Genomic DNA, 14,944 nt, shown 5'->3' on the forward strand with positions numbered 1-14,944 from the left:
GTCCACAATTCTATGGTGAAAATCAAACCCAAGTTTCCTGACTTCCTGCGCTGCACCATACGAACTTGGCAAACGTATCCTGCACTTCCAAGCCTGCAACCATATATCTTTGTATTTTCCAAAAGCAATTTTCAGTCTAGAATCCAACAGCTACAAATAGATAGGACACAAAAGAAACATAATTTGCATTCAGTCATGGAGTCAACAAGGTGGATTAAACTGGGACTGGCCTCCAGCTGGCCTTGTAAATGTGATACTGAATGCTTCAATTAAAAAAAAAAAAAAAACACTATTTTTTTTTCCTCGCGGTTTGCCTTCTCCAGCTCAACTTGAATGATGGAGGCAGCTTTAACACCACCATAACCAGTTTTACATGACTGTCTAGAAAAGATAGAAGGAGTCAGAGGATAAATCAGGAGTGCCATGACAATGAAAAAAGAATCGTGTTTCATAAATGCTTCGCCTGCTTTCAGTGCTATGTATCCAGGCCTTGGAGGAGACTATGTTGGGGTTCATGATCCATGAAACGTGGGGTCAGATTAGTGGCTCTTTAGAGTGGCCCATTCCATGGATGTAGAAACCCGAGACCAAGAGGTTAAACGGCATTCTCAAAATAACACAGTAACTTGGAGGCAGGCGGTGTTAGGCTTTAGAACTCTTGATTGGGGGTCCAGCAAACACAGAATTCTCTGTTCTTTTTCCATTGTATCCTAGCCGTACAAAAACAAGGTGGCTGCTTCCACCACCCATTCTATTTTAGGGAACAGTTCAGATTTTGTCAGGGATAAGGTATCAAACCATAAAATGAGGAGTTAAGGAAAGAAAAAAAGTAAAAACACAGAAGAAGGTAAAGGGGAAACACCTCATCCTGGCTCCCAGTAGTGGGATATTCCCTGCCAGAAAGCAATGCCTTAGATAAGCTTTATTCTGGAACATGGCTATCCATCAGGAACCAATTTCAATTGTTGCAGAACTACCAGATCAAGTCTGAGTAGGGAACAATCAAGTTTCACACTCTTCCTTAGAGTGTGAAAATTATGCCAAAAAAAGAACAAAACGAAGATTTATGCCAGGACAACCATTCTACGGCTATGCTCTTCAATATGGAGAACAGTAGCCCCATGTGGCTATCGGGCACTTGAAGTATGGCTAGTCCAAATGGAAGACGTGCTGTAAATGTAAAATACACAACTGATTTCAAAGCCTTAGTACCAAAAAAAATGTAAAATATCTTATTAATAATTTTTATGTTGACCATATGTTGAAGTATTTTAGATATATTTGGATTTAAATTAAATGTGTTATTAAAATTCATTTCACCTGTTTCTTTTTACTTTTTTTCCCCAATGGGTTACTAGAAAATTTAAAATGTTAAATTTAGAATGACATGTGTTCACTGCACAGCACTGTTCTATGGGATTCTCTCCCTAGAGCTCTAGGATTGAAGAAGGAGGCGCAGGAATGTTGGGGTAACTTCTGCTGAGCTTTGCCCCTGACTTTTTTCCCCTCTCATATTGAAAACCATTTAAAGCATTTAAAAGCAGGGTCAGGAAGCATCTCACTGAGCCCCTAAAACTCCTGGCCAGAGCTGGTAGAAAACCGAACCTGAATAGACGGGGTCAAACTAATGAGACCAGTGGTAGACAGCCACGTGGTTTCAGAACAATAACAGTAGTTGCCATGTATTGAGCATACTCATGGAACTATGTGCTTTATATTGGCTAGTCCTTCAACAAGCCTACATTGTATTATCTTTACTGTACAAATGAGGAAATTGAACCTCTGTTAAATCAACTTACGTTACACAACAAGTGAGGATTTGAATCCAGATTGGTTTGACTCAGAGACCATGCTCTTTCTAGCATACTAGATTGCTATTCAAAAAAACTGATCTTTTTGGCAAAGGTCTTCTTCTCTGGGAACCTGACACCCGAAATTCTAGCAGTAGAGATTCATTCCTTTGACTTACTTTTTTTTCTTCTCTAAAATGCAGATAGCTCTGAGAGAGGTTTCACATAAATCCTGATCATGCACACTTCAAGTCAAATAAATGTATCAAAATATTTTTTCTTAGAAAAAAGATTTTTCTTCTTAATCAAAAGAAGAAAAATACTTTTCTTCTTAATCAAAGAAGAAAAATAATACAGTGCACCCTTACACATGGAGGAGAAGAAAGATCAGTGATTGAAGAAAAAGGCTGAAAAATAATGCTGAGAGCGACGAAGACCAAATTTAGTGTTATTTACAATAAAACTTAAGAATACACCTACTACAGCTACTCTGGAAAACAGTTTGGCAGTTCCTCAAAATGCTAAGCATAGAGTTACCATATGATCTAACATTCCACTCCTAGGTATATATATATCCAGAGAAATAAAAACATGTCCACATAAAGCTGTTATGCAAATGTTCAGAGCAGCAACAACATATGAAAACAACCTAAATGTCCATCAACTGATTAACGGATAAACAAAATGTGGTATATCCATACAATAGAATATTATTTGGCTATAAAAAGGAATGAAGTATCAGTAGACGCTACAGCACAGTGAAACTTAAACACATTATGCTAAGTGAAAGAAGCTGGTAATAAACCAGATATTATATGATTCCATTTATGTGAAATGTCCAGAATAGGTAAATTCATACAGACAGAGATCAGTGATTAGTAGGGGCTATGCAAAAGGAGAAATACAAACTGACCAGCAATGAGTACAGGGTTGTTTGTGGGAGGTGATAAAAATATTCTAAATTCAGGTTGTGGGGATGGTTGCACAGTTTTGTGAATACACTAACACCACTGAACTGTATACTTTAAATGGGCGAATTTCATGGTATATCAAATATATCTCAAGAAAGCTGTTAAAAAAAAGAAAAAAAAAACTACTAGTATCAAGGTTGTTATTATGACTGATATAACATTTTCCCTAAAGGAAGAACACATGAAGAAGACAGGAAGAGATCAGGTTGCCCTAAACTCACTGTATGTTACTCTTCCTGCTTTGAAACTTTGAGTTGAATGGATGGGCCTATGTGTTTTCAAAGGGAAAATATTTTTAACTATGATTACATAATATCTCCAGTTGCTGATGCTAAGAAAACACCATCACTAAAAATGCCATTCTAGCTTTTCAGGAGGTTGTTGTCCAGTGTGTAGATAATTAAAAACCTCTGTCTTTGCTCTTACCCATTCTTTTTCTCCCCTCTTCTTCCAACCTCGACCAGCCTTTTGGCCAGATATAACTCATTCTCACTTTAAGAGAATGGCAAGAGAAACATAAGAAAACAAATCTTAAATTCAGCACTATTTTTCCTTTTTCAGCATAGAATCACAGAGTCTTGGAATTGGCTTGGTCTTTTGGGACCATCTGGTGCAAGCCTCTCTTTTTCATATAAGAAAACAGGGCCAGAAATAATAAAAGCTAACAGTTATGGACTGTTTACTCTATGCCAGGCACTGTAATTTACATGTATTACCTCATTTAATCCTCACAACAGCCCTCTAAAATATGTACCATTATTACCTTTATTTTACAGGTGAAAAAATGAGGCACAGAGAAGTTTAGTAAATTTAATTAGGTCACACAGCTGAAAGATAGGAGATCGGGATACAAACCCAGGTGGTCCAGCTTCAGACACCAAACCTTTAACCACTACTGTTATAGTTTCTCCTAAAAGTACTTAAGCTATCTGCCTGCCATCTTATAACTACTTAGTGGTAGGTCCAGAACTAGTACAGGTATGAGGGACCCACCCCAGTTTCCACTTACTGACAGAATGACAATGGGAGATATAGTTGAAACCAGGACCTAAACCAAAAAGGATGAATTTTTCCACCCATTGCAATCTTGATTTCCACCAATAATTGAGAGATTGAAACAGAGCCGTCAGAGGTAAGAAGACCTTCCGGGAAGTCACTACTGACCTTATTCTGCCATGAAGGGAGATAGGTTTTATAATCCTATGACAGTCTATACCCACACTTTTTTTTTTTTTTTTAAATTCTGGAAATCACTCTGCCAAGTTCTGAGAAGTGATATCACTAAGATGTAGATGAGGCAAAAGATTCAACCAGAGGACTCTCCTGATGAGACATACTGACTATCTCACTACTTAATTATATATTCGTAGAAGAAGTTAACACAATGACAAACTATGAAATGGAATAGAATAGGAGTCTTGAGATAATTTACTGTAGAAAATACAGCATCTCTTATCTATATCACTCAGGGAGCTCAGAGCACTTTGAAAACAACTCATTAATTCTCTGCTGATTTTATTTATCAGTTACTACATTCCTTAACCCTCACCACACCATCACAGGTAAGGGGCAGGAGTAGAGCCAGAATTATTATATTCCTCTAACCCAGGCTAAAACGGCCACGCAAATGGACAGGGTGCTGCCAGGGGCATACGAAAATGAGTAAGAGCTGTCTTTGGGAGCTGCACCTAGGACACTGCCTCAATCATGTGACATTTCGGGCAAATTTTTTAATGAAAAGAAAAGGTAAAAAGTATGCTTAGAATCACTACAACAAGTTCCAACCATAACAGCATCCATCTCACAAAGGTTTGAAACCAAAGTTAACCAATGCTAAGTTTTCCTAAGGCATGCCTGTAAACTACGCCTCAAGAGAAGCCAGGGTTATGCTTTAAATTAAAATTAAAATGCTTTCTTATTTAAATATGTTCAATATCTGGGTTTGGGATTGGTTGCTTGCTTGGGGGTAAATTTTGTAATTTTGCCAACAACAAGCAAAAGTTTATGGATGTCAGCAGAACGGAGAAGCACGTGAAGAGAGGCATGTGAGAGAGGCCTGGCACCAGCAGTGAGCTAGATGCGCCAGCAGGCAATGCCCGCCTCCACCCAGACTGCAGCCTGACACCCACCTGGGGACCCACACCCTCGCTCCTTCCAGCCCGCAACACCCCACAGGGCCTAAGTCACAAGTTTCCCCTGCGTTTCCCCACTCATAAATCCTCTTCCAGCTTCCTCAGTTTCACTTAAATCTTTTTCATTCCCAATCCTCACAGACATCCTATTGTTAGAAGAAATGACACCAAATTTCCAAAGACCTCACTCTGGTGGGTCTGACCAAGCTGTTCTTTGCATCCTCCTCTCTACCTCTCAGGTGCCAGAATTGGTCCAAATCCACTTCTAAAAGTGGATGACACAAAATCGACTGAAGAGAAGGGACTCTTCTCATCATAAGCTCACATTGTGTCTGCCACGGAGCCGTATTATTGTAGGTCTATCGCTTCTAACCAGATTATAATAAATAGTACGGGGTCTAATCACCTGACTTCTGCCTAGCACATCGCTGTACCTGAAACAGAGGTTCAAGTAAAACTGATCAAGTAACTCCCCTTCATTTGCTCCCCTTCTCTCTCTCTGTCCCTTCCACAAAAAAAAAAAAACAAAAAACAAATACTTGAATTCTCTCATCAGCAAGAAAAAGTTTTTGCATTTGCCTGCTAGAGATGAACTTCTATGAAAAGTCACTCCTGCCACGTCAACCCTAAAAGGAATCTGATCAGAGGCAGCTCTAAATTGTCTGAAGTTATTTCACTCCACACTCCTGTTCTCTGTTCAAGGCCTAATCCCATCAGAATTATTTCCCTGAAATATATAGCTTCCTTCCACGGTGTCCCCTCCACCTACATACACACACACACACACACACACACACACACACATACACATGTACACACGTGTGTGCACACAGACAAATTATTCTCTAATGCTATAAAAAGACGACGATTAGGAATCCCATAATGTAATTGCTATACTAAAAAGAAGTAGCAGGCGAAAATAATAAGGAAGGGTGAAAAAAGGTGAAATACAGCAGTAGACTTCAGGAAAAAAAAACTACAGTCTGTGATGGGGGTGTTAATTGAACCCAGAGAAAAAAGAAAAGAGAGAGAACAAAGGCATGTTAAGAAAGCAAAAAATAATTTTTTTAACCTCCTTCAGTGATTTGATAACTTCACTGTAGATAATATGCAGAGGAAAATTGGCTGAAAAGTGCCATATATAGCTATTATGTTCTAAAAGTAAAAACTATTCACAATTACAGCTATTCGTTACTATCTATAAATAGTCTTCTTAGTAAACGGCACCCAAAATTTTTTGTGTGTTTTCCTCATTTTTAAACCTGCATGATTTTTGACACAGAAATTTTTAAAAATCAAGAAACATTTAAAAATATAGTTAAAGGGGCTTCCCTGGTGGTGCAGTGGTTGAGAGTCCGCCTGCTGATGCAGGGGACACGGGTTCGTGCCCCGGCCTGGGAAGATCCCACATGCCGCGGAGCGGCTGGGCCCGTGAGCCATGGCCGCTGAGCCTGCGCGTCCGGAGCCTGTGCTCCGCAACGGGAGAGACCGCAACAGTGAGAGGCCCGCGTACCGCAAAAAAAAAAAAAAAAAAAAAAATATATATATATATATGTATATATATATATATATATATACATATATATATATAGTTAAGGTCTTTTTAAGAAATGCAGTATGTTTGAATTTTTCTTCTCCTCCTCTTCCATCCTATCAACCCCACTACCACTACCTCTACACATATGCAAAACCCAGCCTATTGCTAATATGTCAGAAGACAAGGAAGGTTCTTAAGAAACAAAAGAAAATGAGATATTAAATGGTCCAAAACTCTCTATGAAATCTCTATGTTCCCAGAAGGAACAAGCAGATAAAAGCCACTTCTGAAATACACTTGCTGGAGGTCTTGACAGGGCTTTCTTGCTGTTGAGATCTACTGCCTGAGAATTTTGCAGGCATTCCTTGTTCTTAGCATTTATTAAAAAAAGCAAAAAGTTACCAAAATAAAAACTTACCTACATTCTCAACAAGAAAACACTAGGGTTCTCTTTTTTTTTTTTTTTTTTTCTGAATATCCCCACAGTAATTTTTGACTAAATACCTATCAATCAACTGTAATCTAGACGGTGCTGCCTACTTTGGGTGTTATGCGTGTGTGTTTCTTTAAAGTTCCAAAAGGTTGGTAAGACAATCTTAGCTAGTTTCCCTACTAATTTCTGAGTTTTCCAATGAAAGTCCTTCACAAAATCAAAAAAGCAAAAGCAGCCAAGGAATGCAATCACCAGGCTTCCTTTCAGGGTCCTGCCTTCCTTGTAAAGACCTAGGTAAGCCCACTGAGCGAGCTCCGTGTGAGAATACAAACAAACAAACAGAGCCCACCCTAAATCAAGTAACCTCCACAATGCTTGAGACGGAAGCTCAAAATTACTCATTCAATGTGAGGGGCTTGAAAGTAACAATAGGAAAAGTCCCAAAACAATGAAGAAATGTATGTGAACTGATCATCCAAGTGATCTTTTCACTAGCTCTGTATCAAGAGGGGGAAAAAAAAGAGCTCCTACAACTTTACAGACACTATGTGTCTCAGACACGTCAACCGTATGTAAGATTTGTGGGCTCGTAGAAAGAGGGTGAGGCCGATCCTGAGTAAGTAATCGTGCTTTAGAATCAGAGTCCTTTTCAACACACCGCAGTTGTCTCCTACCTATAACACCGAACACTCAACATTCCAGGAGAGGTTTCTTCCTTCCCCTTAATCCTTCCAATACACAAGTTGAGGAATAAGGAGAAAGGACTTTTTTTCTTTCTCTTTTTTCTCTTTTTCTTTTATTTTTTTTACTTTCACCCATGGGTGCTCTCTCAATCCAAAACTCTGTGTGTGTGTGTGTGTGTGTGTGTGTGTGTGTGTTTATTTCCCTCTTAACACGGGGCCAATGATCCTTATCATTTTCAATTTACAGTACTCAATGAACTATTTTTTAAATATATTATTTGAGAGACAACACACAAAACCGTGATTTAGATTTTTAAAAATCTCCAAATGTTAATGTCATTCAATAACAGAAAATCTTATAAACAAAATATATAATCCAACAATTATACCTTTAGAGTATTATTTTGACCTTCCTATCACCATAGTTTAGGCAATATTCATGTAAGGAGCAAACTCTTGAACCCACACCAGAACCAGATCTCCATTCACACCCACCCACTTTGATCTACTGCCTCAGTAGGTTTTAATTAGAAGACTAGAATTAAACACTTTGGCCACAATATACATTTAAGTGCCCTGATGGGCTTCCTTTCAATAAAAGTCTGATAAAATGTCTTTAAAATAGAGTCTCTTTGGCCTGGATTATCAAATATGCCTTTAGAGCTTGGTTCTACATTTTATGAAGCAAGATTAGCAGGAACGCATACCTGATTAGTAACAAATTTCAACAGACCAAATATTCCAAGTAAATAAGCAACAGAGAAAAAAGAAAATGAGAAGGAAGGAAAAAAAAGAAGAGAAAGAAATATATACACACTTAGGTTTCCTGCTCCGGGTTAATAGAAAAAAAAAAAAAACTAGAAAGTGTGACAAACTGAAAAAGCCCTTTCGATATTTGTATACACAATCCATACATTTCTTAAAAGGTGTCTCACAGCTAAAATAATGCAATTCACAGCTTTGCAATAAGGTTAGGCTTTGGCAAGGCAACCCGGAAGACTTAAAGATCTAAACATCACTGCTCAGGTGCTTTGTCTGGGATAGCATGCACAACACAAATAACATTCAACAAAGGAACTGCTTACTAATTTTCCATACATTTCAAGACCCGAGTAATTACATATTTGATCAATGGTCACATCTTGAAACTATTTATTTTTAAAAGAGAAACACAGAGAGGACTCGAGAAGAAAGCCGCCCTGTGTGCCCTCACTCCCCCCGCTTCCTTTTTTTATGTGTAACTATCAATGTATATCAGCCGGGCATGCAATCATATTTATTGTCACTTTCATTCATGTCATGCCCTTGCTTATATGGTTTAGATATGAATTATTGACTGTTACACTCCTTGTTGTAATAAATAAATAAATAAATAAATAGGATGTCAGGTACTTTGCACTGCTCTACAACGAGCAAGCAAGTCAGGGGCCAGCAGAAGCTCCCGCTTTATATAACCACCCCTCGTTCCTCATCTTTATGCCCTGGTTTCAGATTGCCTTCTCAACTCTTTCTTTTTACAGGGGAGAGACTCACCCACCTTGGAAAATTAAGGATTAAAATAAACAAACAAGAGGATGTTGCTAAATGTCCTTCCCAGAGCATCTGTTGTTTAAGAACACCTCTGATTGATGACTGCTATTTTTTAATTGTTGCTTTAAATTTTAAATGCCCTCCTGGGATGTGTTATAAGTGTGTTAGTCCATGATATGAGGTCTAGAAAGTAGAAAAACAACAGAATGAGTGAGCTCGTGGCATTCTATTCTCCTAAACCCAGTGATTCTCCCAGCTATAAAATCACAGGGCACTCAAATACCGATAACCTGATGTTGTGTGACGCTTTCCACAAAGATATTTGACAACACTCTGTCGAGAATCTCTAGTTTGCTGCTTCGTGTAATTACAAGAAAAAAAGGAAAGGAAACTTTAAACACTTAAACATCCCGGTGCCCAACTCCAAAAAAATTAAGTGTTTTAAAGATGGACCAAAATATATTCCTTCAGGAAACGGACTTTTACTTTCATATTTTTCCCCCAAAGGCACATCATTCTATAAATTTCCCTTCATAACCTCTATTTCAGCCTCAATTTCAAGGAGGCCGGGAAGAGAGTTAAGGCAAATAAACCAGTAATGCCTGGTAATAACTGTCAAAGAAACTTGGTGCTTTCTTTTACAGGAAGCAGGGCTACTAGGACTTCCTACTGGAATATGCGATCAATCTTGAGAGTACTTCTATTCTGAAATTTTAATATTTAAATAATGGGTTCCTGATTGCCGGTTAAGTGGTCAATTGGCCAAAGAAAATGCTTAAATGTTGGAATCTCATTCCTACCTGTTTTTTCTTTGATTTCACACAACACATTAAACAAGGCAGGCTTCATTCTGTGGCAGTTTAAAGCATGTTTTCTGCAAGAAAGAAACAACAGAATAGCTTAGGTGGACTCTAGAGATCAAGCTGCTCCTAATGCACAGGGGGAAGAAAATCTGAACATTTAGCCAAAATTATAGACCAAGCATAACTCTGTGGCATGCTTCAATTGCTTTATGACTTAATAAACAGAGTCCCGCCATAGAAAAAGAACTAATGTTAATTAGCAGGGAGAGAGTAGGGATTTAACTACAGAACAGAACTAATCTCAATTACGCCCATTTAGGAAGAGTTTTGGGCTTGTTTGTTTGTTTTTTTTTTTTAAATAAGTAGTTTAATCCAAGTGGAAGTCTTAAACCAATAATCCTATCCAGGGCAATGAATACACGGCAGAGTCGAATGCATGGGTTAACAGTTTTGTATAATCTATGCAATCACCACAGCCTAGGAGCTGTCTGCTTCTCGGTCCGTGTGTGTTTTCAAATTTAATTCATCCATGTGTTCGAATTCATTCCGCAGATGCCCCTGTATTCTCATAAACACAAGATGCTTGAAAGGTCTTCTGAGTAGAACTGTCAATTTATAAAATTTCAGTCCCCAAGTTAAAGAGTATGGAAATGCATTGCCAGGGGGCAAACATACCCATATGGGGAATAAATTCATTTCTCTGTGTTCACATTATGTCGCTTGTGCACACACTGCTTATTTGCAGGTGTTGAAATTCAATTATTTACAATTAGGACCTTGCACCCACTGGGGGAAAAATAAATACAATTCTGCCTTTTAGATTAGTGATTTACCTGGTTCTTCTGTGTGCTTGTATTCAGAATGCACTTGAAGACCAAAACAATACCTTTCCCTTTATTATACTCTGGAAGCACTTAGCAGAAGGATATTGTTTTGGAAACAAAATACTGATCATATCAGCTATTAGTTAAGGGAATTCTGTTGACTAACTAAAATGAATGTGTAAAGATAAATGGGAACCTCTGGCACTCAAGACACATGCAGTTCTTTTTAAATCCCTTTCAAAGTTAAAAAATAGACACATCCTCATGAACGGAAACCATGAACCATGCTCTATATACTGTACATCAGAGGAGTCATAAACTCAAAATTCAAAAGTATCAAAATAAACATACACATTGTGTCTAAAATAGGAATGGTTCCCTATGTAAATAATAAATGTACATGATGAAGATCTGACTAGGGAAAGGAAACACCCGATTAAAATATTTGCTCAGTTACATTGTTTAACCAAGAAGAAAAGCTTAGTGGCGATTTAGTTCTCTTGTGGGATGTGCAAAAAGGTGAAAAAAACTTCAATGTATCAAAGACTTCTTTCTGGGCCTTTTAAAAGAGTTTTCATTAATTGTATTCTTATATAAAGGCCCAAATGCAAAAACAAACAACAACAAAAAATTCCACACGGCTTTGCAGAAATATTGCATTGCCACAGCACATCAGTGGGGTTAGAGAGAGAGAACAGAAAATGTCACTATCCCAAAATTGTGTCTGATCTCTCAACATCTAGGCCATTAAAAGGAGGAACCCGCCAAGCCACGGCTGTCCTCAGTTGTACAAAAAGGAGTGGGACTAAATATCAGAAAAGTGGTGAGTTTCCAGTCTTACCGGCCCCTTCAGCTACATAAACTTGTTATTAAAGCAGTTTATTGGTATGTCTGAGTTTATTTTCCTGGAACAATGTAATGGAGAAATCTGTTCCAATTCCAAAAGAGACTGCCAGTGGGAAATCTTCCTCTTACCCTACCTATTAGCTTTTCTCTGGATAATAAAATTCAAAAAGGGCACCGATTAATTTTTGAAAACTTTCCCCTATTTAAAAAAAATTTAGCATAGTTCCAGTCTTTGAAACTTCCCAAGTTTTCAAGCACCCATAAACCTCAGGACTGTTGAGTTTACATGTTGCATGCGCTTACAGCTAAAATAAGAGTGTAATTCACAACATCCATGTTTTTAACTGCTCCTCATTTTCTAAACTCAAATTCCTATCTCCCTTAGACAAAAATACATATAATGATGTCTTCTCCATATAACTAAGTCTTGTGAGGTACAGGAATTGTGTATATATGATTAAAAAGCCCAACTGCTTCTGAGATTTAACAAAGCTGGGTAATTGTAAAGACATATGTGGTCATTAGATTTTTTAAATTCTTCCTTTCGAGATCGGCCTTGGGCAAGCAGTTGGTGGGCTGCTATTTAGTTAGTGTTTTATTTTGAAAAGAGAATTTACTGTAAAATCCTAGAGTGGAGAATTATATACCTGGTAGTGGATTAAGTTGAGAAGCTACACAGCTTCTTTATTATGCTTCCTTAATGAAGATCTTCCTATCCTATAGGATTGAAATACATAAAATACACACTTGCCTTCATTTCTATTTTAGTAGCATCTAAGTGGTCCTGAAAGAAGCATGGGAAAAAGAGCATGCTTGATTCCCCCCCACACCCCTTTTTAAAGGACCATACATTCTGTACTACGGAAGGTTAGTAAACCCACTCAAAATAAGAGACAATAAAGTTACACTACATATCTGAGCCTCTTAAAGCTACCAAATATGTTTAAAAGCAAAAGTATCTCTTCTTTCTTTACATCAGCTTTTCTTTAAACAGAATTAAATAAATGCAAAATATTTTCTGGATAGCTGACAACTACTGACAAAGAATTACCTTGCCTTTTTTTTTTTTTAATAGGGAGATAAAGGGGAAAAGATAAAAATTAATTTTGGAGGAGTAGTCCAGAAAGAAAATCCAAAGTCTCTAATTCAGGGAAGGGGTCAACTAAATTTGCAAATAAAGTGTTCATGGGACATTTTATTTTGTAATGTTACGGAGTCCTTCAACAAGAAGTCATGTAATGCTGTTCAAAACTTGACAATTCTGCTCTCTCTGATACTTTTTTAAAGCAGTAAAAAGTGCCGAGGGCCGCTTTTGGATCAGTTGGCAATATTTTCGGCGTGCCTGAGTGTTTGTCTGGATATATATGAAGACCTCTATATTCACACACACTCACACACACATACACACACACACACACTATATATATATATATATATGAAAATATATATATACACAGCCATATCACGGCATGGGAGATTACACTTTCGATAACAACGCTCCTTCAAATTTTACTCCTCCGCCATATAGTTGCTCGTCAAAATGGGCAAAGAAATAACATTTAAAAAGAAAGCGCTGTGGTGATTCGGTTCCCATTGTTTTCCCCCAGCGAGAGGGAGAAAAACAAAAAACCCCAAGAAAGGAAAGAAAAGCCTCCATCTCACCTGGCCTGCGCCTCATCCAAACTCTGGTCTGTGATGGTCATAATTTGCTGTAAAATGTCTCCAATGTCCTGCTTCCTCCCGCCCTCCCCCTCGGTCCCTCCGGCCCCATCCTGCAAGTGCTGGGACAGGCCGGGGTGTCCGGCCATCCCGACCCCAGCATGGGAATGCATCAGCCTGGGCTGCTCGTCCATCTCCAAAGGCAACGGCAGCCCCCGGCTCTTCCTCTTCTGCTCCTCGGCTCGGCTCCTGGGAAGCACCAAGGCTTTTTATCCTTCAAGCTGTCTTCAAATCCTTTTCAGGATAAACAGGGAAGGGGGGGAAAAAGAAGACCAAAAGAAAAAGAAAAAAAAAAATCCCTTTGCCTCTTTAGAGGATGGTGGGAGGATGGGGAGTGGGGAGGGGGAGGGGGGCGTGAAGGGGTTGCGGGGTGAGGGTGGGGATAAGGGCTGGTGGGGAAGGGTGTTGACTCCAAAAAGCAAGAAAAATAAACCACCTTCCCACTTGACGAAAAGAAATCAGAGCTGGCTTTTGGTTTTTCAGTCCGGTATCCTTTGCAAGGCAGAAATGGGCTCCCGGCGCTTATATCTGTGGCTTAATCCTTTTGCAAATATGCATTGATCGGGAGAAAGGAGAGGAAGGCAGGGGGATTGCAATGCAAACTTTCCCCCCCACCCCCCGCTGCCCCCCACCCCCACTCCGGGCCAGAGTGATCTCAAAGGGGGTGGGCTGTTGCAAAAGCCAGATCTCCCCCAGCCGCGGCAGCAAGGCAGAGCACAGGCTCTCTCCTCCACCGTGTCTCTGCAAACTCCAGCAGCCCCGTCAGCCTCCTGCTTTTGTTTAGCTCAGGCTCAGGACTCCAGAAACATACACAGAAAAACCACAGCCTGAGAGGAGGAGGAGGACGAGAAGGAGGAGGAGGACGAGAAGGAGGAGAGGGGAGGGGGCAGAGGAAAGGGAGGAGGGGGCGGGGAAGCCGGGAGGCGGGGAAGGGAAGGAGGGAGGAGGGCACCCGGAGCCCCGCCCCCCTTCCCTGATTGGCCATCGGAGAAAAGACGGGCCCCCTCTTCCCCCTGCTTTCCTCCCTGCGCCTCCTCCTCGGTCTCCTTCGGCTCCTCCTCGCCCGGCGCCCTGTCAATCAGAGTTCAGAGGTGGGCCGGGAAGGAAGGCGAGCTGCTACCAAGTCTCCAGTCCTTAAAGGTGCAATGATACCGAAGCGCCAGCTCGGTTAGTCAGTTCCCACTTTTCCTGCCTGCCTCACTTGGGTTCTGTCCTTGAGAAAAATGTGGCTCCACTTAAAAGCAAACGTATAAAATTAACACGAAAGAACAAGGACGGTGTGGGTCGCCCCCTCAACTCGGGTTTTTCTTCTGCTGTAACGTTGCCATTTAAAACTTGATCCTTTTAAATCGTTAGAGCTCAGGGAAACTGTTGAGAGCGAAAGTTTGTCAGCACGAAGTTGTTATGAAACAATTGAGCTGTTAATATAATTAATAATGATCTCTAATAAATGGCATATGTAAAAAATAGATTTTAAAAAACAATCACAATAGAGCTAAAAGTAATACTGAACTGTGACATTTTGGTTGCATGGAAACTAAATTATGGATTATGAAACTAAATAATGCTGAAAAAAAAGATTAATAAATAAGTTCACCAAATGAAACTAATTCAACATCTCTCTCTCTTCCCCCTGGGGGAAATTAGTTATTTGGCTTAAGTACTTAATAAAGAAA

The 14,944-nt window shown here is 39.4% G+C and overlaps 1 protein-coding gene across 5 annotated transcripts in view; it reads right to left on the minus strand.

The window, feature by feature from the left end:
* PBX1 (PBX homeobox 1) overlaps positions 1-14,125 on the minus strand; it is a 283,269-nt gene extending 269,144 nt beyond the window's left edge. Inside the window, exons 1-3 of one of the 5 annotated variants that reach the window (XM_033409750.2) lie at positions 13,705-14,125; positions 13,212-13,502; positions 9,877-9,950 (exon numbers count right to left, since the gene is read on the minus strand). In XM_033409750.2, coding sequence (XP_033265641.1) covers positions 9,877-9,950; positions 13,212-13,402 — 265 coding nt within the window. In that variant the 5' untranslated portion in view covers positions 13,403-13,502; positions 13,705-14,125. Of the gene's footprint in view, positions 1-9,876; positions 9,951-13,211 lie in introns of those variants that run through there. The other 4 variants (XM_033409751.2, XM_004282038.3, XM_004282039.3 and 1 more) reach the window with 4 other exon arrangements.
* Between the last annotated feature and the right edge of the window lie 819 nt (positions 14,126-14,944).

This window comes from Orcinus orca, chromosome 1 (genome assembly GCF_937001465.1).
Source record: "Orcinus orca chromosome 1, mOrcOrc1.1, whole genome shotgun sequence".
NCBI classification, from domain to species: domain Eukaryota; kingdom Metazoa; phylum Chordata; class Mammalia; order Artiodactyla; family Delphinidae; genus Orcinus; species Orcinus orca.